This window comes from Rousettus aegyptiacus, unplaced genomic scaffold, assembly GCF_014176215.1.
Source record: "Rousettus aegyptiacus isolate mRouAeg1 unplaced genomic scaffold, mRouAeg1.p scaffold_m13_p_13, whole genome shotgun sequence".
NCBI classification, from domain to species: domain Eukaryota; kingdom Metazoa; phylum Chordata; class Mammalia; order Chiroptera; family Pteropodidae; genus Rousettus; species Rousettus aegyptiacus.
The window spans coordinates 24259288-24282204 of NW_023416288.1; the positions used below are offsets into that span (position 1 = coordinate 24259288).

The 22917-nt window shown below is 36.0% G+C and overlaps 1 protein-coding gene across 4 annotated transcripts in view; it reads right to left on the reverse strand.

The window, feature by feature from the left end:
• Positions 1-22917, reverse strand: part of THSD7A (thrombospondin type 1 domain containing 7A) — a 603286-nt gene that overhangs the window by 328468 nt on the left and 251901 nt on the right. The window contains exon 1 of one of the 4 annotated variants that reach the window (XM_016160720.2): positions 19543-20631. The exons of 2 other annotated variants lie outside the window; for them this stretch is intronic. In XM_016160720.2, the coding sequence (XP_016016206.2) occupies positions 19543-19714 (172 nt within the window). In that variant the 5' untranslated portion in view covers positions 19715-20631. Of the gene's footprint in view, positions 1-19542; positions 20632-22917 lie in introns of those variants that run through there. One more of the 4 variants, XM_016160723.2, reaches the window with a different exon arrangement.

A 22917-nucleotide genomic window follows, 5' to 3' on the forward strand; every position in this document is an offset into this window, starting at 1 on the left:
ACAGTTCCTGGATAATAAAGAAAGCATTGTTTGAAACCTCAGGGTATGCGAGCCAGAAAGGCTCATGGGGCCTGGGCAGTGAGCAGATAGCTGGTAGAAGAGAGGTGCTCAGTTTGCAGCTGAGAGAATGCAGGTGCCAGCCTACAAGGACTCTCTCTGTTATGCATTTGTGTCTTAAGCTTCCTACTTTTCCCATGCAAATACCCTTGGAACGTTATGTTTCCTCTTCACTACTAATCTAAAACCTCTAGTATAATTCCTCAACTGCACAAAATATTCAGTGCATCATTATTATTTTATAGACTGAAATCAATTTACCTTCCCTCTCTCTCCCCACTGCCTCTGCCTCTCCTTCTCCCTCCTTCCTCCTCCCTCTTCCCTCCTCCCTCCTTTTCTCTCTCTCTCTCTCTCTCTCTCTCTCTCTCTCTCTCTCTTTCTCTCTCTCTCCCCTCTCTCTCTGTCTTTCTTACTCCTGCTCTCATTCTCACTCTCATGCACTCTCTCCTTCCAGGAACTTCTACTTTGTTTTAATATTTTTTGCTTAACTGACATATACCCATGTGACTACCACTAACTGCCTTTTTCCTCTGAAACATTTTAATAAAAGCAATGTTCCTTAGGTGTATCTTTTGCATTTTTCCTAATGAATATTAGGAAAATATATATTTTATTTATATATATTCTGTCTGTTATACCCTCAGGCCTTCTAAATTACATGTAGTAAATGTCTGTGGTCATGTGGGTAAATGCTACAATGATCACATGACACGAGGCTAGTCCTAAGACCTGTGAGGAAGCAGACTTCATAAACATGGAAGCAGGATCTTATTAGCTTAAATATTTCATATTGGCAGTTAGTTACTGGTCAATAGATAGTGTGAAATAAGTGTTTGAGAGAGAGATAATCCCACATACCTCTTATACTGGGTATCGAGAAGAACCATAATTATTTACTATATTTTTAACCAAGTAAAAGTCTGCTTTATTACATGTATAGATAATGTAAAAATAACAAAAGAAGGTAAAAGTACAAAGCAAGTTATTGACTTTATCATTTTTCATTTGAAGATTTATATAACTGTAAACCAAAATGGAATAACATTAAATATTGCAATTTTCAGCCCCATCTGAACCCACATTTATTTTGAATAAACCATTTAAATATGAACTGAATCATTCACAGCATTATTTTATGATTGGAAATTAATACAGTATACTTTTTATTTATCAGAAAAAGATTTATAACACCTACAGCTTGGTCTGAGCAGTTCACTCTCTCTAAAAGATCACCTGACATGAGTTTTAAATCAATGAGTATTTTGTTACAACTGTAACAAAAGGCTGAATTCATTTTTCTTTGGTAAAAAAGGGTTAGTCTCCTGCAAAGCTAACTTTTTAGGCTTATTTTCCAAGTTCTCAACTTAGATAAATAACTCTAAATTAAGTAATACCAAAATTAATGATAACTAACAAACAAACCACTGTTCGAGGACTGTTGGTACCTACCTAATGCCTGTCTTCTAAATGCCCACATTGCTACCCTGTCCCTAGCATCTCAGAAGGGCTCTAACTGCTCCCCACCTATCCACCCATCTTTCCATGCACAGGTCCACAGAAGCCTCATTCCCCCGTCCTGAGCTGTTCGGAGTATGCCAGGCTGGAGCATCTCCAAGCGCCCACTCCATCCTCTTCAGGGTAGTTTAGAAAGAGACAAACAAACAAACAAAAAATGAACACAACTACACAACAAAGTAGAAAATATTTTAAATCATATTGAAAAGTTATAACTTAAAAAATGAATATTGAGATAGATGACTTGAGATTTATAATATTGGTAAAAGCTTTTAAACCTTTATGTCAAGTTTTGGTCATATGGAATAAGCACTTTCATTCTCTACTAGTAGGTATAATAATTTGACAATGCGCATCAAGAATCTTAAAAATGTTCATCCCTTTAACTGAGTGACTGCCTTTATCATGAATGTATAACAGAGAAATACTGGGAAATGTGCAAAAAGTTATACCTATGACAATATAATTGACAGCATCTTTTCCATAGTGAAAAAGGATGACATCTAAATGGCTAGTATAATATAATAGAAAACATACTTCACTAAAAAGTATCAAATTTTCTGAGGATATTTAATAAAATAAAAAAAATTATTGTGAATGCTTTGAAGTAAAAAAATGATATAAAGTTATATAAGCTAAAATAAGTTTCAGTAATTTATTCATCAGTCATGCATTGACATCTACTATGTAAATACAGACTGAGGAACAAGGATGACTAGGGTACCTCCTGACTAAAGGAGTTCACATTTTAATAGTAAGATACATATGAACAATAAAGAACAACAACAAGCAATTTAACATGTACTCTGGTGGAGGCACACACTACATACACAGGAGTGCTAAAAAAAACAAAACAAAACAAAACAAACAAACAAAAAAACCAAGTATCACAGAAGAGCCACCACAACTTAGGGAGGAAGATCACAGGAAGTTTGACAGAGGAAGTAGCATTCGAGCCAAGTCCTGACAGGAGGAAAATTTTTGGATTGTAATCTTCCACTCTTGGAATTATGGCTATGTGTTGCTTATGTACCAGGAACTTCAAAGAAAATATTACATTTGCTACTCTCAACTACCCCTCCCTTTCTGTAGTCCCCTGTGAGTGTAAGAAAATCACGGCTCACTTATTAGAGGGAGATTATCATGGCCTTATGGAGGTATTGTACCATATTTTATGTGAAGAGGAGCGAGAATTATCATCCATGCTAAAAATTAGAATAAGCACTATTATATTATCAAGTAAGACAGAATAAAAATATTTTAAAAACTTAAATGAACTGTTTTAAGTAAATCTGGAACCCGTTACTCAATTCCTGGGCCTAATAAAGATACTCACAAGGTATTTCTCACAAAGAGATTTTAACCGGTTTTCCCATTAAAGCCTCCAAATGGGTCTTGTATGTGCCAAAGCATAAATGGTATAATACATAGTTAAAGGTAAATGTGGCTAAAAGTTGTATCTTAATATCCATTTTTAGTTATTTGTTATTTCTGGGCTCACATTGTAGTTAGAAGTTCTGGAACATGGGATTGACAAGGAAGTTAAACTCAACTGACAATTTAGTTAAAAAACATGAGACTGAGCAATTTGGAAAAGTAACTGACCCATGTAAGCATTTTAAGAGACTGAACAAAGTAGAAACCAGGTGGAAACTGTAGCTGTTCCCAAAAGCTGGCAGGTTTAGGAAGGACAAGAAATGAAACTGGCAGGGATCACTGAGTTTGCTGAGGATACCCGTAGGGAGTTTCCGTAAGGTTCTGAGGTAGGGAGAGAATTTCCAGAATGTAAAAGCCACTTAGTTGTTAATTTATCCCTCTGTGCCTTTACTATGTGCATCTTGTCATCTCTCCAGTTTTTACTTATTCTTTCAAGCCCAGGTTAATTGTCAACACCTCTGGCAGGCCTCTCCTGGTCCTTGCTCTTCCCAACCCAAGTGAATCAATCACTCCCTCTTTAGTGTCCTTAGAGCACTCCACACATGCCTCCTCGATAGCCCCAATTGCACTGATTAATGGTTATGTATCTGAATCTCCTTCAAAGATATAAGCCTGTCAGTGACCAAGGGACCAGTCATATGTATCTATATTTCCCTATAGCTTGAAGATCTAGTTCCGGGATCAGTACAATGGGCAGTAAGTAAAGGGGCTCAGAGGACACCACACCTTATGCTGACATCACCAATATGTTTTCAATAGATTAAAACAAGGAAGGGGGAGTCTCAGAACAGGTTTACTTGAAAGACAAAACAGGAAACATTTTGTCTTCATCTCAAATTTATCGTTTCATTCTAAATGCATTAATATCATGCAAAAAATAATAAAATAAATACTATACACATGTACATGTAGGCAAAACCATTAAAGATATTAGCATTAGCCTTAGACTGGTTTAATTTCGACTCTTAAAGGTATGGATGTGAGTAGGATAATATGAGTCTCTAAAAATTTTTGAATGTAGAAAATCATTAAGAAAAATATTGATACTTTTAAATGTCTTAAAAGTACACAACTAAATGAGAAAGACTAAAATATTCTTTAAACATGGTTTAGTTCAGCATCCTACCAACTAGAATTTCCTCATGGCTCTATTAGAGCAATAAATTTTTGTTCATAATGAAGATTCTGGTGCACTTCAATCTACTGAAATCATTTATGCATCATGATAAACTACAGATTAAATTATGAGCAATATGATGTTAGCGTTAAGTACATTTTATTGGTTTATAATATTTTAAAACTTGGTGATTTGTGTATAATGTCTCTTCTGTCCATTAAGCAGACTTTGAGTAAAATACAAATTTCCTGTGCACACTGGCCAAGAGAATTATCAAATGTGTGCGCGCGCGCACACACACACACACCCCCACACACACACAGAAAAACAACTTAAAATAAGGACATGTATTGTACAAAAGTTTTATAAAGACCTTCTAAATGGAAAGAATATTCCAAGTTTTCCTCTGGGGTAAATTGCTATCTGGGATAAAATTGTAGTATATACTTAAAGAGTAAAATGCTTCTACAATGTACTCACGATGCCTGTAGGAGTAGCTAATTATCCACTTTGTCAAGAGGAATTTTCGATATTGTTCCAATATTTAGGAAGATACAAGCATAGATCTGAATTCAAATTAAAAATCTTATTACACTGGCGGTAAGAACAAATCTTTGAATACTAACAATCCCAATTTCCATCTCTTTCATAACAGGCCCTGAGATATGTAGTATCTTCAGAAAAGTCATTTCTAAAGTACAAGAGACAGAATGAGAATGTTTCCAAAGCCTATTTACTGTAATGTTTCCAAAGGATTTCATTTGAATAAATTTACACTCATCCTTTTACTTTCAATAATAATTTCGAGCTCATTTCACAGCTGTATCATATACAACAGTCTACACTGAATATATCATAGTTTGGCTGACTGTAAACAAACATAATGATGCCGGCAGGTTTTCACTTTGTCTCTTTTAGAGAAAAAAAGAAAATGAGAACTACAGCTGGAATGCAAGTCTCCCTGGATAGCACACTGAAAAAGTCAGCATTTCTGTTGTAGATAATGTTCCTATTCAAGAAATTTGATCAGTTTAAATACTTAGAAATGATTCCCTGAAAAATTAAAGGTAGACTTCACGTTGTACTCAAACACAGCAGATGTTCAGACATGGAAGGTAAGAGAAAAGGGAAGGAAGAGCTTGGTTGTGGTCCTAAAGAGAACTTTAAGGAGAAAGAGAAAGGAACCTGAGACTAAATAGGAGAGGTAAAGGAGAGATTGCATGTAGGAGTGTGTGGGGGGAAGGGGGCTGCAGGGCGAGGGAGAGAAAGAGAAGCTCTGTGGGGTATTTTGGAAAATATAAAGTAGAATTTAGAATGTTTTACTATATTGTGTACAGTATAAACTCCAATCTTATACTGTCAAGAAAATACAGTTTCAAACTACATAACATTTTTTAAAATGGAATAAAGAAGATAACATCGACATACTGAAACTAAATACTGAGTTATGACTTGAAGCGTCACTTTATACCTTTCAATACTGACATTCAGTGCCTTATGGAACGATATGAGAATATGTTTATATTTGATTATAGGGAAATAAATTATTTAGATTAAATATATCATTATTCTATGTCACAAACTGTAAAAAGCTATGAAAGTAAATGTTAATATTTCAAGAACACTGTCAAATGCTCAGTTAAGATAGGGAATAGCCTATCAAAACACAAATCTGCAATCATTTACTGCACTTCCCTATGTCTAAAAGTATTAAAACTAAACTCTGTTATTGCCTATTGTTTATACCATATAATACTCATTTAAATATTTGAAGCTTACTCGTCACACAACCAAAGATTATTTCTTCTGACTTTGCTTCTTTAATTAAAATATTGGGAGTATATTTCAAAGTATTTTGTATAAAAGTATTGTTTTTGTGTATGTCACAGAATAAAAGACACTAAGATATTTGTTCTGGCTGCTAGTCTCATATTAAGAGTGTGATTTAGGTCAAAACACTTAACATCATGTACCTGAGTTTACTCTTTCATTAAAAGAGAAGAACATTACTTCTTGCCCTATATGAATGAAGAAATTATGAGTCTAGCAAAAGAACAAGTGAGAATGAGTGCTTGAAGAATTGTAGGTACTGTGAGAACATATCCACTAAGCTGTAAAGACCAAATGAGCAACTTTCAAACTACATTAACATTTAAATTTTTCATTGGTATCACTTCGATTTCTCTGTGCACTTTAAATACATGTTAATAAGTCATCCTCTCTTTCTTTAAGTCATCACAGTACTCTCACCCCAACTACCATATTTTTTTTCTTTTGTGAAGTCTTCATTATGTGATCCGATTAAAAATCCAAAAGGAGCTTCTTGTAGGCATCCTATCAAGTGTGCCAATGATTACTTCAGCAGAATTTCCTCCTAAATGTGCTTTTATCCTTATGCACTAGGTCCCCTAAAGCACTTTCCTATATTTACGACTTACTTTCTAATTACACAATGATATTTTTATTGGGACTTTAATGTATTTTCTCAAAAGACAATTATATCAAATTGAAGTTCTTAGAAAACATAACATATATTATGCTGTGCTGAGTTAAAAAAAAATGACTCAAATAGTCTGACAGTTCTTTATTATTCTTTAAAATTTCTGAAGATTCTGACAGTTCCTTAAGATCAGTTAACATAAATCACAGCAATTCCACTCCTAAGTATATATTCAAGAGAAATGAAAATATACAAAAACTTGTATACAAATGTCCAAGCAGCATTATACATTATATCCAAAAAGTGGAAACAATCCAAATGTCCATCACCTGATGAATGGAAAAATAAAATATGGTTTATCTATACAGTGGAATATTATTCAGCAGTAAAAGAAATGAAGTACTGATAATGCTACAACATGGATAAATCTTGAAATTATGCTAAGTAAAAGAATCATGTCCAAAGACCACATAAGGCATTATTCCACTTCTATGAAATGTCTAGGATAGGCTGATCTATAGAGATTGACGGTAGACTAGTATTTGCCTAGAGGTGTGCCTGACCAGGAAGAATGGGGAGTTTCATAGTGATGGCTAAGGGGTACAGGATTCCTTTTTGGAATACTGAAAATTTTCTAAAATTGAGTATAGTCATGGATACACAAACCTATACTAAAAGACACTGAATTGTACACTTTAAGTAGGTGGATTGTATGGTTTTTAAATTACATCCAAAAAGCTGTTAAAAACTGGCTTTGTGATAGCAATTCCAATATTCAACATATGGCTGACAAAGCAGATTCATCTTATATATATATGACATCACAAAAGAATCACTTTTTCCTCTGATTTTCACATTTCCTCATTAACTAATCAAGTTAAGTTAGCCGTCAGGTGATTCTAGCAATATAGAAAACTACTTTCAGAAGAAGAATCTTGAAAACTCTGAAAACTTCCATCGTGATTTGGGATATCGTGATGTTCGTGGCTGCGGAAGCACCTGACCAACCAAGGCTGAAAGACCACCTTGTCTGCTCTACAATATTTATGATCTTCTTGTGGAATTTTTACAGTTGAAGCAACTCAAAGCCAGTTGTCTTATAAAACAAGCCAAGGGAACTAAAGAAGTTACATTAAATCTTGCAGTAAGAGACAGACAGAGAAATATTTCTCAGCAGCAGTCCAAGCTTTCCTTATGAATTATTTGATTCCATAAATCCAAATCCATTTCGATGACTCTCCCATTAGAGATGTGTAGTCACCACTGCAAACTGTCAGAAGAAGCTGTTTTATAGAGTGATTGAACCCTGTGATCTTGGACACATTTCTGTGCTTACACGTGCCAGCTCTGGGCAGCAGATGCCTTGTTGCTGCTAGCTCCTCTCATTCCACAGGGCCCGTTAACTAATGAGAACTAATGAAGCACAGCGTACGGAGAAGTGGAGGGAAATATTGTTGGCTGGCGACAGGACCGTTCAGATATCTTAGTCTGATTTTGGTGTCCCATGTATTCTCATGTAATCATTGTCTAAAACTCAAAAAAGTACTTGTAAAATATATTTCGTCCCTATATTTAAGCTTCAGAGTTTGAAAAACCCGATATGATTACCAAAGGCAGAGGTTGTAAATCCCCTAATCTAACTTTGGTTCACTAGATATTATATTTGATCCACAATGTTGTCCCTTAAGAGGTTTTTTTTTTAAAAAAAATTGGACCCCACCCCTGAATGATGGCAAATGACAGTCCTGTAGCAGGGTAAAAGATAGTATTGCTTCTTTAATTAACCAAGTCCACACAGGCGAGTTAGAATGACCAGGCTTTACAACATACCTGATCTACTTCACTAATTTATATTCTCTGTTGCTGACCTCACTGGAGAAAGAGTACATTGATTAAAGGTTGATTGATTTTACCACTGGTCTAATCAAAACTGTAGAGGAAAAAAACAAAAAACTAAAACATCCTTATATATGTACCAGAAAGGATACTCCACTATTAAAACAAATGTTTAATTATTATTACCTAAAGAGCATTTTTCATGGAAAATTTGCAAAGAGAATTATAATAGTTCATGCATATAATTAACAATCTTATAAAATTCATAAATTCGCAAGTGACTGAACTTTTGCAAATATATTCCTTTGTTCTTGGTAATATTTTATGAATCCAAATAGACTTGGGCTTCCAGATTCCATGAGTCGAACAACAGCAAAAGCCGGACTCCTTACTACGGCCAGCTCGGTGCAGCCCTCCCTCGGCCTACCTCGCCCACGAGCCGAGCCGCCTTTCCTCCCACCCTAACCTACTCCCTGCTTTTTATGCCTCAGAACTTCCCGCTGCCCTTGGATACACATGCCATTTAATTTCTTCACAACTGCTCCTCTTTACCTGGAATTCTCTTTGTCCATTTTGTAAACCGTTTTTCAAACTTGTGTCTTACAAAATTTTCCCTTCCTTGTTTCCTTCTGCAAGATAATCACCCCTTCTTTGTTCTACATATGTATTTACATATGCTTCTATTTTTTGCAGTAAGTTAACTAAACAAGAATTACTTATTTAAACATGATAGGAAATTTCAGAGGGTTGGGTCCATGTACTACTCACATTTACTCCTCAGCTCCTAGCACAGAGCTTGGCATAAAACAGACACTAAGCACCTGCCACTTTTACTGAATTGACGAAAACTGGTGAAGAAAAAGGTCACCTAATTTTAACAATGACAGGAGTCCCTGAAGTTGTGAAATGTAGTGTCTCTGAATGAACTCTATTTTTATAGAAAACAAATATTCATCACATACAATGTATTTATTATACTCACACACACAAAAAATAGTTAATCCATATTATTCCCTAATAATAGCATAATCAATTGTAAACTATGTTATATTTTATATAAATGATGTTTATGGATATGCTGGCAGGCAGATGCTATTAGAAAAAAAAAAATAGTAGTTCTTAGAAATTTGTGCAGGCACTGTGATTTGAACACATTGTTCAGGTACCAGAGAGGCAAACACAGGAAGATGATTAGATTAAAAGAATCTTGAAAGTTATAAGTTAGTAGGAGGTAATACAAGGACTTATATAATAAGATCTTTTATATGAGCGGGTTCTTGATGAACATAAGTTTGGCATAAAATTTGTCAAAATAAAATTTTAACATATTTTTGTATATTTTATCAAAAAGTTTATAATTACACATAATTTTAAAAGTCACCACTACAAATAACCAAACATAAAGCACATGTGAGGTTTAATAATTTCCACAGCACCAGAAAATTATGAAGACTTATGTAGTAATTTAGTCATAAATGACTGTGCTGTTTGAATGTGCATGAATGTTACTTATATTTATACATCTAGGTATGTATGCCTGTACATGTGTGTGAGTATGCTTGTAATGGTGCGTTAAATTATTGTAATTCTATAGGTCTATGAATGCTACATAAATTTTAGAGAATGTACAGATAAATGGGTTGTAATAGACATGAAACAGTTAAATAACTATCTCCCCCTTCAATTTGAAAATCAAATCTTTCAGAAGACTTGGAACCACATATATTGAGGTATGTACAGATATAGATAAAGATAGATATAAATATAGATAGATACAGATATAGATATATAGAGAGGATATATACTTAAAGAAAGAGGACTTTGAGAGAGGAAGCCTTAGCAGTCACTGTAGACTACCTACACCTTTTCACTCCATCATCGACCACAAAAGTCTTTCCAAGAACATTCTTAGGTGTTTCCACACAAATGAATTTTGGAATGCATAGTCCCACTTAAAGAGCCGCACTTCCAGCATTTCCTGCCTGGCAATATGCACAATCACAACTCTGCAATCAGGCAAAGCCAAGGGCTTTACAACTATGCTGTTGGCTGTGACAGCAGGTAGAAAGCAGAGTCATGTCAGATGCAGAGAAGCTTAAGATGCATATGAGGATTCAAAAAGGAAGAAGAATCAAAATGAAAAAGGAAAGGATGCAGACAGATCCAGGAGAGAAGCTCTATCCCAGAGAGGAGGCAGTCACAGCTCACACACCAGGATCACCCAATAAGAGATAACATTCATTGAACACTGATGTGCCAGGCACCATCTAAGCACTCTACAAGTTTATCTCAAGTTATCGATATCATACCTATGGCATGGCTGAAGGAACAAGAGACATAGAGGGATTAGAGATCTCACTGTTAATAAATTGCAAGATTTATTAAGAATTCAAGTCAAGATTCATGTCTGTCTAGTTCAAAGTCTGTTCTTAAACATCTCGTTTTATTTATTACACACATGCAAATGCACACAAATATATATTTAACTGAACAGTCAGTGTTTCTTTCATTTCAAGCTATGGGTTCAATTCTTTGCAACTAATCTCACTGTCAAGGGAAGTGTCTGAATACAGTGTACCCCTCTGCCAGTTATAGTTGCATACTCTGATTTTTGTAGAGAAAATAAAACTAATCTTTAAACAGTGCAACCCACATAGGCACTATTTGTGTTCTGGTGCCATTCTTTAGCAGGCACGATATATAACATACTTGCAAACACATCCATTTACAATTCTCATAATGTCCTGCTATTGACATTTATTTTAATCCAAGGGATAACTTTTTACCCAGCATGTGTGGCACGATTAGAAAGCCCTGCATTGGCCATATACCGTTAAGTCAAATTATTCCAACGACATAATCAATGCATGTGCCTGGTACGTTTGCTTGGGAAAATCAATTTTCCATCAAGCTCTCTCTATAGTTCGAAGTTAGCTACTTGAGTAGTGTCCTGTGTCTCCATGCACACAAGCTAAGTCACTGTTCTACTACCCTCATTCTAGGGGTGCTCAATACTATATGTCCACTAGAAGGTCTGTGGGAGCAATTTAAGTAGCAGAGGCCTTGACAATTCAGTTCCCAGTTCAGCTTACCAATTTAATCTTTAATATATCAGACCATTTCAAGTTATCATCAGGCATCTGTCCCAAACTATTCCCCTCAAGGTGGAACAAACTACATCAAGTTTAGGCCCATATTCATTTATTCTTTACTCTTTACTTAATTTCTCTCTTTCTCTCTCTCTCTCTCTCTCTCTCTCTCTCTCTCTCTCTCTCTCTCTCTCTCTCTCTCTGTGTGTGTGGTGTGTGTGTGTAACAATTGTCTTTAGTGTGGGGCATAGCATCAGGGCAACGAGAAGTAGAGCACGTGCAGCAGAGGCTGGACTGAAACTTTTAATTCTGTCACACAAGAGTTCTACCTGCTCTTGCACTCTTACTCATACTATGAAAAGAATACAGATCCCTCACCAGAGAAGACATGCAAATAACAAATAAACAGATGAATTACGACAATGATGAGATACAAGTACACATCTATTAAAATAGCTGAAATTCAAAACACGAACAAGGATGTGAAGCAACAGAAACTTTCGTTGTTGGTGGGAATGCAAAATGGTACAGCCACTTTGGAAGATAGTTCAGCACTTCCTTACAAACTAAACATACTCTTACCATATCTAGAAGTCTTGCTCTTTGGTATTCACCCAACGGAGCCAAAAACTATGTCCATACAAAATCCTGCACATGGATGTTTATAGCAGCTTTATTCATAATTTCAAAAACCTGGAAGCCATCAAGATACCCTTCAACAGGTAAATGATAAACCATACTACATCCAGGCAATAGAATTTTATTCAGTAATTAAAAGAAATGAGTTATCAAGCCATGAAAAGACATGAAAACTTATATGCACATTACTGAGTGAATGAAGCCATTATAAAAAGACTAGATATTGCATTATTCCAACTACATGACCTTGAAAAAGCACAAGTATGGGACAGAAAAAAGATCAGTGGTTATCATGGATTTAGAAGGGGAGAAAGGGATGGCTGGATGAATAGGAAAAACAGAAGATTTTTTAGGTCAGTAAAACTAAACTGTATAATACACAATACAAGAAAGACTATGATTTCACACGTCAAACTTTGCAAAATATCAATTAGCTCAATAGTTCTTCTGGAAGATGAAATAACATCCTTTGATTAGGTCCAATTATGTATCAGAAACAATAGATTACTTATTGGGTCTCATTGTTTTAAGTACTGCCATGTTTCCCCCACTCTTTCCCAATGTGCTTGTAATTGTTATATCACTTCCTGTAAATATTACTTTTTTATTACTCAGGTACCTGGGGACTAAATGCAACTTCCTATATCATTTATTATTGTAATGCATTCTAAAGTGTCAAGAGTAAAGCTCTGATGAAAAAAAAAAATAGAAAAAATTTCAACCTTATGATTCATTAACACCTCTAACTCACACTCTATGATGCTGTTGTGATATGAAAGATATATTTTCCTGAATGCTACTTTCCTAATGCTTCTTTCATTAAGGATCACTCTAATGTGTCTTTTTATATTAATTCCAAGGGAGCCTGTTCTATGTATTTGCTAGACTGAGAGACTTCTACTCTTCCCATTCCAAAGATAGCCCACTTCCCAGTGTCACCATTCAAACTTACATCAGAGGTTGAGAGGCTTAATTTCCTCCTAAAAAGACTCAAAGCACATCACACTTCCCAAATAATATAATCAGAATGTCAGCATCTGATCCCACCACCATCAAGGGAGTTCTTCACATGTAGAAATAAGTCTTGGAATATGTTGTTTTATAGAACTCCTAATCTCAGTCCTCACTGGGGCTTCCATCATTTTGCAAACCAAGTAGCCACTTTTAATTGGCTTAAGGAGTGATCTGAGGAACCAAAGTTCAATGAGATATTAAAGCCTCACAAATCCACTTGATTTTGATTTTTGATCCAAATATTCGATTGATTAAGTTCAACACTAATTATGCTATGTATGCTAAGAAAGAAGGGTAGGAAACCAAAAAATAAAATGTCATATTTTTAAGTTTATTTAATCATGTAAGAAGTAAAACAAAACAATACACAAACCACAATTCTACTGTGAAATCATTTAATTTGGAAGGTATACGTGACAATGTGAATCACAAGAATGTGAAAAGTTAGATTCTTGAGACATCTCTTGAGACACTCACAAAATGAAGTATAAAAATTCTAATTAAATAATTCACCCTGAATTTACTGCTTTAAACACTTTTATCATCTCTGGTCCATGCTGTCTACATATAAGTATTAAATATAAAATATTAATATGAAAGACAAGCATATAATAAAATTGTCTTTCTAGAATGGTTTTGTTTTCCATGGTGTCCCTTAGTTGAAGACAGAAGAAAATGTTACATCAGTAAAATTCCTGCAAGTTATGTCATTTTTAAGGGATAAAAAGATAAAGAATAGGAAGATAAGTAACATTTTTTGAATGTCTGCTATATTTAGGTCATTGTGCTAGATACTTGCTATTTACTACTTATTAAAATGTGACAAATATACTCTCACTTCAAAACTTCAGTCACCATTTTAAGGTAAGAAAACAAAGTCAGAGAGTTTAGGTAACCTGACCAAACAGAAAGGAGCAAGATTCAAACAGTGGTTTCTCTGATGACAAAGTCCATGTTCTTTCCATCCCATAATGTACTCTCCTTTATAATTTGTTAGAGTATCTAGCACTCTAACTGTATCAATTTGTAATTTCTAGTTCATTTACAAAAAAAAAAAAAGAGAGAGAGAGACAGAGAGAGATGCTTTAGAGAAAGCTAATGCACATTACTGGACTGATGCCAGGACATAAAATTAAATAGCCATTGTATTATATAACAGAATAATAGCAATAATAAAACTACCATTTACTGAAATTCTAATATGTACCAAGCACTCTACTAGTACATTACATATGTTACTATATTTAATCCTCAGAAAACCTCTATGGAATACATATTACTTATTCATATTGAAGATGGGGGGGGGGAGATTCAGGAAGATAAAATAATTTTGTAGATAACATGGATATGTTTTGATCCATGTTGCTCTGGATTAACTGACGTTGAGGCCCACACTGTCTCTATCCTCCATTTAAAGAGTAACTCTCTCATATTCCAAATTAAGGTAAATTGTAAGTACAACTGAAGTGCAAAATGCTTTTATTAAGATAATGCTGCCCTCACGTTACTACTACCTGGAATGACATCCCCCTTACTTTTGCTACTTAATGAATAGTAGGATTAAGACTGATACTTTTTCCATATACATTATAGAATATTTTATATTAGGACAAGTACATGGAAGAAAAATAAAAGGATAACATTATTTTTATTTTATATTGAAGTATGGGATTATTTTATGCCCAATTTACCATGTAAATGACAGTGATTATCATTAATAGTATAATCTTGCATTGGATGAACCTAGTTCAAAAGCATTTAATGAGAGAAATCATTTCCTTGAGAGAAACTCATACCCGTAAATATCTTATCACCTGAATTCTGAACAATGGCTAGTGTGTACCTGCTTCTTGAACTTCAGTGTAATTTTATTACTATAAAAATTAATTTAATTACTTCATTAAGATATTTTTGAAAATATATCTCTATGACAGAAGTTGATACAAATTGAATGAATGTCTTCACTATTTTCTGTCTGACTTGTGTTAAGTCAACCACATTTTGTTCAATGCAGTGATACTCTTAATTTGGAACTGCCAAGTAAGCCATAGTTTATTATTGAAACAATTCCATATTCTAGAATATTAAAAAGTGAAAAATTAACACTTGTCAGTAACACTATTTATATTCCAATAAGTGTTTTACCTCTGTGTGTATGAAATTTTTTTCCAATAATTCACATAAAGACAAGTTGAAAGTTACCTTTCAAATGACTGTGACACAAGACTATGAAAACATTTACTTTCCATATTTTAATAAATATTTTTAATATCTTACATTCTTGGGTTTTCTCTGTTAAAAACAACAGTGTTGTGGAGAGATTTAAAAACCACTGGGTTATTCAATTTTATCGATACTACACCTTTTCCACGATCTTGATTATTATTTAATCAAGTTTATGTCTCTACCACTCTACTTAAAATGTCTTTTCCTAAAACACTGCTAATTATCTTACCAATCCTCTTTTCCCTTGATCTTTTCTGAAATATTTCATAATCCCTTTCCAGCTTTTCAGAAAATTTTTATACCTTTTGCCACCATCTCCTTCATGAAATATCTTCTTACATTTAGTACCCATTACCATTTTCCTTGGACCTGTTCCGATCACACTTTCTTAGGTTCTTTCATGAGTTTCTCTACTATAATGGCTCTTTAAATCTCTTTAATCCTCTGTGAGGTACCCCGTCCCCTTTTTTGCAATATTTTTCTTCTTCTAATCATCTCTCCTACTACCAAACCTTAAAATATCACATATTTATAGTTCCAAGCCTACTCTTTCTCCTAAACTATCTACCTATTAATTTTCCCATTGGATCTATTCATCCAGATAAATTATTGCTACCTCAAGCTCAGTACCTCTGAATTAAATGGATATTCTTCTTCTCAACCCCAAGAAATATGCTCTTCCTTCTTCCATATCCTCTGTCTCAAGTAACTGGGTGCAGACATGATGGAGGTCTTGATGGCAGTAGTTCCTCTTCTCCTCTGAAGACTCTGTGTCTCTAGGACTCTAAACCTCAGCTAAAACTTCTGCATTGTGACCCCCTGTTCTCTTCTACTCTCCCATCACTAAAACTTCTATGGCCCTAGTTTTGCTCCCATTTGCCTCTCAGTCCCTCTCCTTACTGACCTCTCAGTCTCTCAACTTACTTCTCTCCATTCTGGGCAAAGAATATGTAAATAACCTGCTCAAAGCTTCCAATGGTTTCCACCTGCTTATAGATTAAGGTGTAACATCTTCACCACGGTTTGAAGGTTTTCTTATAATCTGCCCCGATTTACCTCATTGGCATTAAACCCATTCATTCCCACCAAACATCCTGGGCTTAAGCTGCAGCACTTCCAAGACCGAGGAATGTTGCCATGCCTTTCACTTTTAGTTTCTCTGTTCCCTCTGCTTTGAATGGACTCTAATCTTCCCTGAGGTCTAGCTCATCTTTCAAATCCACAGCAACATTAACTTCTCTTGGAAACCCCCCACAGTCCCATTTATAAGCTATACAACCTCTCTGCTCTTGTAGCGTTTTATTTATGAGTATGGTATGTCATGTCATAATTGTTGTGTATTTATAGAATTATTCAATAGTGAATTTCTTGAGGGCAGGGATGACAATATCCTAGTCGGCCTCTACCACAGTGACTTATACATATAAGTGGCACAGTGAGTCCTCCATAACTCTTTGTTGTGAGTTGGCTTAATAAAACTTCCATATAATATACATTATAAATTTTCATACAGCATACATTATATATATCATGTATCATAAACTTCATGTATTATGTAAGTATATACACTATATATGTGCACACATGTTAATACACTATATGTATGCATACATACATAATGTGTGTTTATGATGTATATATGCATGTATGCACACATACATATGAAGCACTTGCAGGCTGAAAAAGCCCTTAGATATCAGCTTATCTTTTTTTTTTTTTGGTCAGCATTTCTAATCAATGAAATTACAAAATAAAAAACCAAGAACCAAAATCATTAAATGACTTTGCCAATGTTCCACAACTTGTTAGTGGTAAGCACAGTGTTAGATTTCCTGTCCTAGCTTCTTATTCAGTGTATCTTTCACTACATCACTTTAATTCAATGATCTCACCAATAATTTGACTCCCAATAATCTGCTGTACCAAGACCAAGCTTATCCTACTGTAATAGATATCCTGGATTGTCTCACCTCATTTTCTCTCCCTATTCCCTTCCTGCTCTTTATTTTCATCAAGTGAGAAACACATGATTCTGTCATCTTTATATTTTTATTTACAGTGCATCCCCCCTTTAAATATTTTCTGGTTCCTGCGATAACTACTCTCAATTCCTTTACAGATATAGGAAACTCTCCTTTCCCTCTCAAAAAAAATACGGAGGTCATTATTTTGCTCTCCAGTTTAATTCACCTTTTTCTTCACAAAAGCAAGGATCACCATAAGAGATGCCATCCTCCTCCTCCTCATACTAGCTTATATCTGCACATGCACGTAACTTTGGAGTTTACAGATTACTTTCTCATAATTCACTCATCTGAACTTCATAACACTGTGAATAGTCAGAGAAGATATCACATTTATATGCGATTGAAAAAACTAGGTCTTAAAAGTTAAGTGAACCACCAACATTCCTGTAGCTAACAAGAGCTGGAATGGCACTGGAGCCAAGGTCTCCACATCCCTGCTCCTGAGTGCTTTCCACTACTTTAAACTGCTTATTGTCTTGTGCTTCCACCAGCACATTCATGTTGGCATATACTGGCACCTATCTCCTGCACAGTGAATGTTGCCTAGACTCTTCTACCTGAATTACTGCTTGGCTCTTGTTACTTCAACAGTACAATTCCAACCAGGCAACTACTATTTTGTCCAACACTTACTGAGAAGCTCTTACCAAGCAATCAAATAATACCATTTAACGGTAAAATTATAGTTTGATTAGTGTTTGTTGGGACTGAGCTTTTGGAAGGTAAAACCATGGCATTAGCTAAATTAGAGATCTTCAACTTTTTTTTTTAATTGAAATAAATTAATTTGATTCCATACACTAATTGGCTGATCTTTAAATGGCAAGGGTTAACAAGAATGGCTAACACTAATCGAAATGGCTTTTCTAAAAACCATTGTGTGTTTCTGCATGCGTGCATGTGTGTGTATTTCACATAAGGCTGTGAGGCAAATGATGTACTTTAGCTTTAAGTAAATTTCTGTTCAATTTCCTCACTACATTGCTGGATAGATGCAACTTCTTTAAAATTTCAGGATGTCAGTATAATTGTAGAGTAGATTGATCTGTCTCTACAGCAAAGGGCTAAATCAGCTGAAACCAGCAGAGACTCCCCTCTCAGTAACTTATTTGCAATCCCATGACCAATACACACTCTCCCTTCCTTCTCCTGAATCTTTCTCTTAATGTTAAGTCCTTGCCGAGAAATTCATAATTTATCCCTAGCCCTAACCAATGGCAATAATGTTTCCTACTTCACTCCTATAAATATATAAAGTTTCAGGTCTGTTGAAGAATTCTGTGTCCTTTGGAAGAGAAAGGAGCCGCTCCCTGAAGAGGGAGTAGTAATTCCTCACTCCGTATTGTTTTTCTGCCTGTCACTGCCCCACCAGGACCTCTAGTCAGCACTTCGCTGCTTTCATTAGTAGGTTGAAAACAAAGCAAAATAATTCTCAAGGCAGGAAAAGTTTAAACCTAAACATCCTAACGATTGTACACTTTAAAAATCCCATAATTCGCTCGTTAAGAACCGAGCTTCACCTGGTCTTGGTGAGCTCCCTGGAGCCCCATTTGCCTTTAACTGTCAGAACTGTTCTTATTTGGCTTGTTTCCACGTGTCCGACATATCACTAAGCTATACTTAACAAATTCAACTCTATATTCAGCTGTATCATAGCACTGAACAAATAGTTTGCCTCAAGACAGAATAAAGACCAGAGCTAAACTGTTCGCTTGTTCTTTGCTAGAAATATTTAAGAAACTCCTTGTAGAATGAGAATCCAGAGGTTAAAAATACAGCACTTCATTATGAAAGTATAGCGTTGGTTGTCCTCATTAACTACATAGCAGAGAGAGAGAGAGAGAGAGAGAGAGAGAGAGAGAGAGAGAGAGAGAGAGAGAGAGAGAGAGAGAGAGAGAGAGAGAGAGAGAGAGAGAGAGAGAGATCATTCCAGTGACTCACTAATGACTCTTAGTTGTTGGGTTTTTCTTCCCTAACAGCATCGGATGTGTCCTAAATTACTTCCTAGGAATCGTACTTCAAATCTTAGGGTCCCAGCACACCCGGGCCATCAAGAAGCACAGGGGTCCCTCCTGAAGCTCAGCAGTTTCGAAATGTGGACCCAGATGTGAAGATCGGGAGAAGGGGGAACTCTGTCCCACTTACCAGTCTTCCACAGATAGAGGGTGGGTGCCTCAGCCTCGCCCTGAGCTGCAGCCCCGCAGGCGCGCGGGCGCAGCGACAGCAGCAGCAGCAGCGGGAGCAGCTGCAGGACGCCCCGGCGCGGGCCCGCAGCTCCTGGGCTCCGGGACGCGGAGCGCCTCGCTTGCAGCCCCATGCCGTGTGCTGCTTCTCCAGGGTCCAGATCCGGAACGCGGCTGGCAGGGAATCTTTCTTCGCCCTCGGAACGTCTTCCCAAGAAGTACAGAAAGCAAAGCTCTTCCCTGCTATTGTTCGTTTCAGATGAAAAGGAAGGAAAGCTCCTTTAACACCAGGGAACAATAGCGTCCTCGGCGGCCGTGGCTGCTGCTGCCGCCGCCACTGGCGGGGATGCTGCTGCGGCTGCCATACCGCGCAGAGTGGCAAGTCCTAGTGGCGAGGGAGGCAGCGGTCCACAGGGGGCCCCAGCTGACTGAGCAGGTCCTGGAGGTCTGGGAGGCAGCGCAGCCCCCGCTGCCAGCTGGAGAGAGAGAAGGGGGGGCCGGAGCCCAAACGAGGGAGAGCGGGCTGGAGGCAGCGGGGAGGCAGGAGCGCCAGGGCAAGAAAGGAAATGAGCGAAGGGGAGAAGGGGGCACACAGATGCAACATACCCGCCCAAAGAACTCCCGTGCACATGGTGTGATGAAATATGTTTGGAAGGATACACCAATAAAAAGAATCATCACCCGACAGGCTTCAGCATGACAAACAACAAGCATTGAAATTCGTCACCCAAGGAGTCAAATGCGAGATGTAGAGGCATGTCATTCTTAGTGTATATTTACAATAAGCATCAGTGTTTATAATTCATTTTAAGCGGTCTTCTGAATTACTTCTTGTGGGGAGCAGTATTTATGATCAGATGTCAAAAACATAGTAAAACCGCAGAGATGTTTACTTGCTGCCTAAATGCACTTAACCACTTTTCAGAATGTTTTTAGCTTAATCTATTCTCAATAATAATATGATGAATATTGATCTACTCCGACAAAGTGCATTGTCTTTTAATAGCCTTTAAAACAGAATTAGTATTTAAGTGTTCGTAATGCTATCTTAGTTACATGGATAAAATTTTACAAAAACTAATCAAAAACTTATATTTCAGATGTGGGGTAAATAATAGTACTGTTTCTTTATCTACTTACCTCTGTCAAAAATATGCTGCCTTAAAGTATCCACACACTTCTGAGTAAAATTAAAGGGAGAACTGAGTTTCCATTATTTGGATATCTTCAAATTAGTAAATTCTTTTCTTAAAAATCTCTGGCATTAATTTCTCTTAACTCTTACTATAGAAAAATGCCTTTCATAATCTAATAACCTCAAGGGTTTGGGTCTTTTGTTCTTTTGTGTTTTTACTTTCTTAAGCCAGTATTAATAGTGGAGTGTGTGTCAAGTCAGATAATGCTCTGCCCTCTTTTTCTCTTACCCCAATAATGACCTTTTATTAATTTATTTCCTAGTAAAGCTAAAATAATATGAAGGCATTTGGCCAATTAATAACACAGCCAACAGAAAGCCAAAGAAAACTATTCACATCCGGTAAGCAATATCTGGCCAAATAAAATAATATTTAAAAAGCACAAAAACTATTCTTTATGAATTTACTCTATCAACAAAGCCAATCCAAGAGTTTAAAATGAGGAAGCTACTGTTTCTGAAAGAGGAAACCTTCCATAAAGCTCTCCTGGGACGCCTGTCCTTTTGCGGATCATTCCAGACACAGCCCTTCTGCATGCATTAGATTAAAAGCAGGTTTGATCAAATAATTCCCAGGTCCTGCCTGCTTAAGTATTCTGACATCAGAGGAAATTAGCAACGTTGAAGGTTGCAAATTTGGTCTTTGTTTACTTTCCACCCTGTTAGGCCTCTAAGAGGGAATTAAAAGCTCAGAGAGCCCTTAGCTCTGTGAGTCTGTGATTAGGAGAGATAAGCTAGTGTGGGTTACTATTTCTTCACTGGTGAAAAACAGGCAACAATCAAAAGATTATAGTTGATAAGGGATACAAAGGAAGCCTGATCTTAACTAACGTATGGCTCTTGAAGGAGCATTTGTTTCCAGTTACGCCAAACAAGAAAATAGGACGTGCTTAGTTTTGCCCTCCTAGAGAAAACTAGGCAGTGTTTTTCTATCTTGTTTGCTTTTATTTCCCAGCTATGGTTAGGGCCCTAAACCCTAAAATCCTCTAACTCTGGCACAGGAAGGACTTTGGCTGGAAATTTCTCTGTTAATATCAGCCCATTCTAAGCATTCCTGGGAAGTCCCAAATCAATCCACCAAATAGAAACTCATTATATAACAGAAGACAGAGACTCTGAGGACTCAAGTTAGTTCAATTTAATGTGTGGGGTAATTACTTAGCCCTTCGAAAAGCCATCAGATGCTATACTTAAAAGCTTAATGTCAAAAGAAAATTTAAGATTCTAATGTATTTATCCATGGTTATCTAATAATTACTCAACTGGGAAGAAATTTAAACATTATATCTACAACTTCAAGCATTATACATAAAAGCCAAGGACCATTTCTAAGTCAAAATGTGCCATTTAAAATACACAACTAGAGGGAATTTTCTGCAGTAGTGTTTGAAAATAGCCAACGATCAGTTTCTTTCTCTTAATTTCAATTTATACAAGGCTTAAGGATTACACATACACACACACATATGACAATCAGTCAGTAGTAAAGACATCTCTGGACAAGGTTACAGAAACTATAGTCATATAAACATTTGTCTCCACCACTGCCACATATCTGTTCTATAACAATGTCATTATTGCACTTGAGGACAAGAATGTATTGGTCTCTGAGGAGACAGAAGTGATATATATTCAGATACATGTTCCTTTGTGAAAGCTATAGTGTCCAGTTAGATAAATCTTATCAATAAAACTGATAGATGGCAAGAGATAGCAAGACATAGCATTCTTTGTTTTCTAGAATATGATATAAATAACACACAAATGTTTAATGACATGATGTCAAAATTTAGTCATGAGAAGTCTCAAGGATGCAGATTAAATTGACCATCTGTACAGCCTGCCATGAAGTAAATCGTACATCATTTTTCATGAAGAACTGTTCAAGTATTAATGAGCCAGGGCTATAAAAGTTTTCCAAACCAATGGATGAAAAATGCAAAGCATATTTTTTGATGTTTAGAAATGAGACAATTCTGAACCTATCACCTCTCATATGGTGTCCTTTCATCTGTCTTTATTATTTTTGCTATTATTTCCAAACAGAGGATGAGGGTGTGAACATTCTACATACGTGTATTCACTTTTATTAGGACAAAAGCATATAATATACTTCATAATTCATATAAGGACACTGATTTT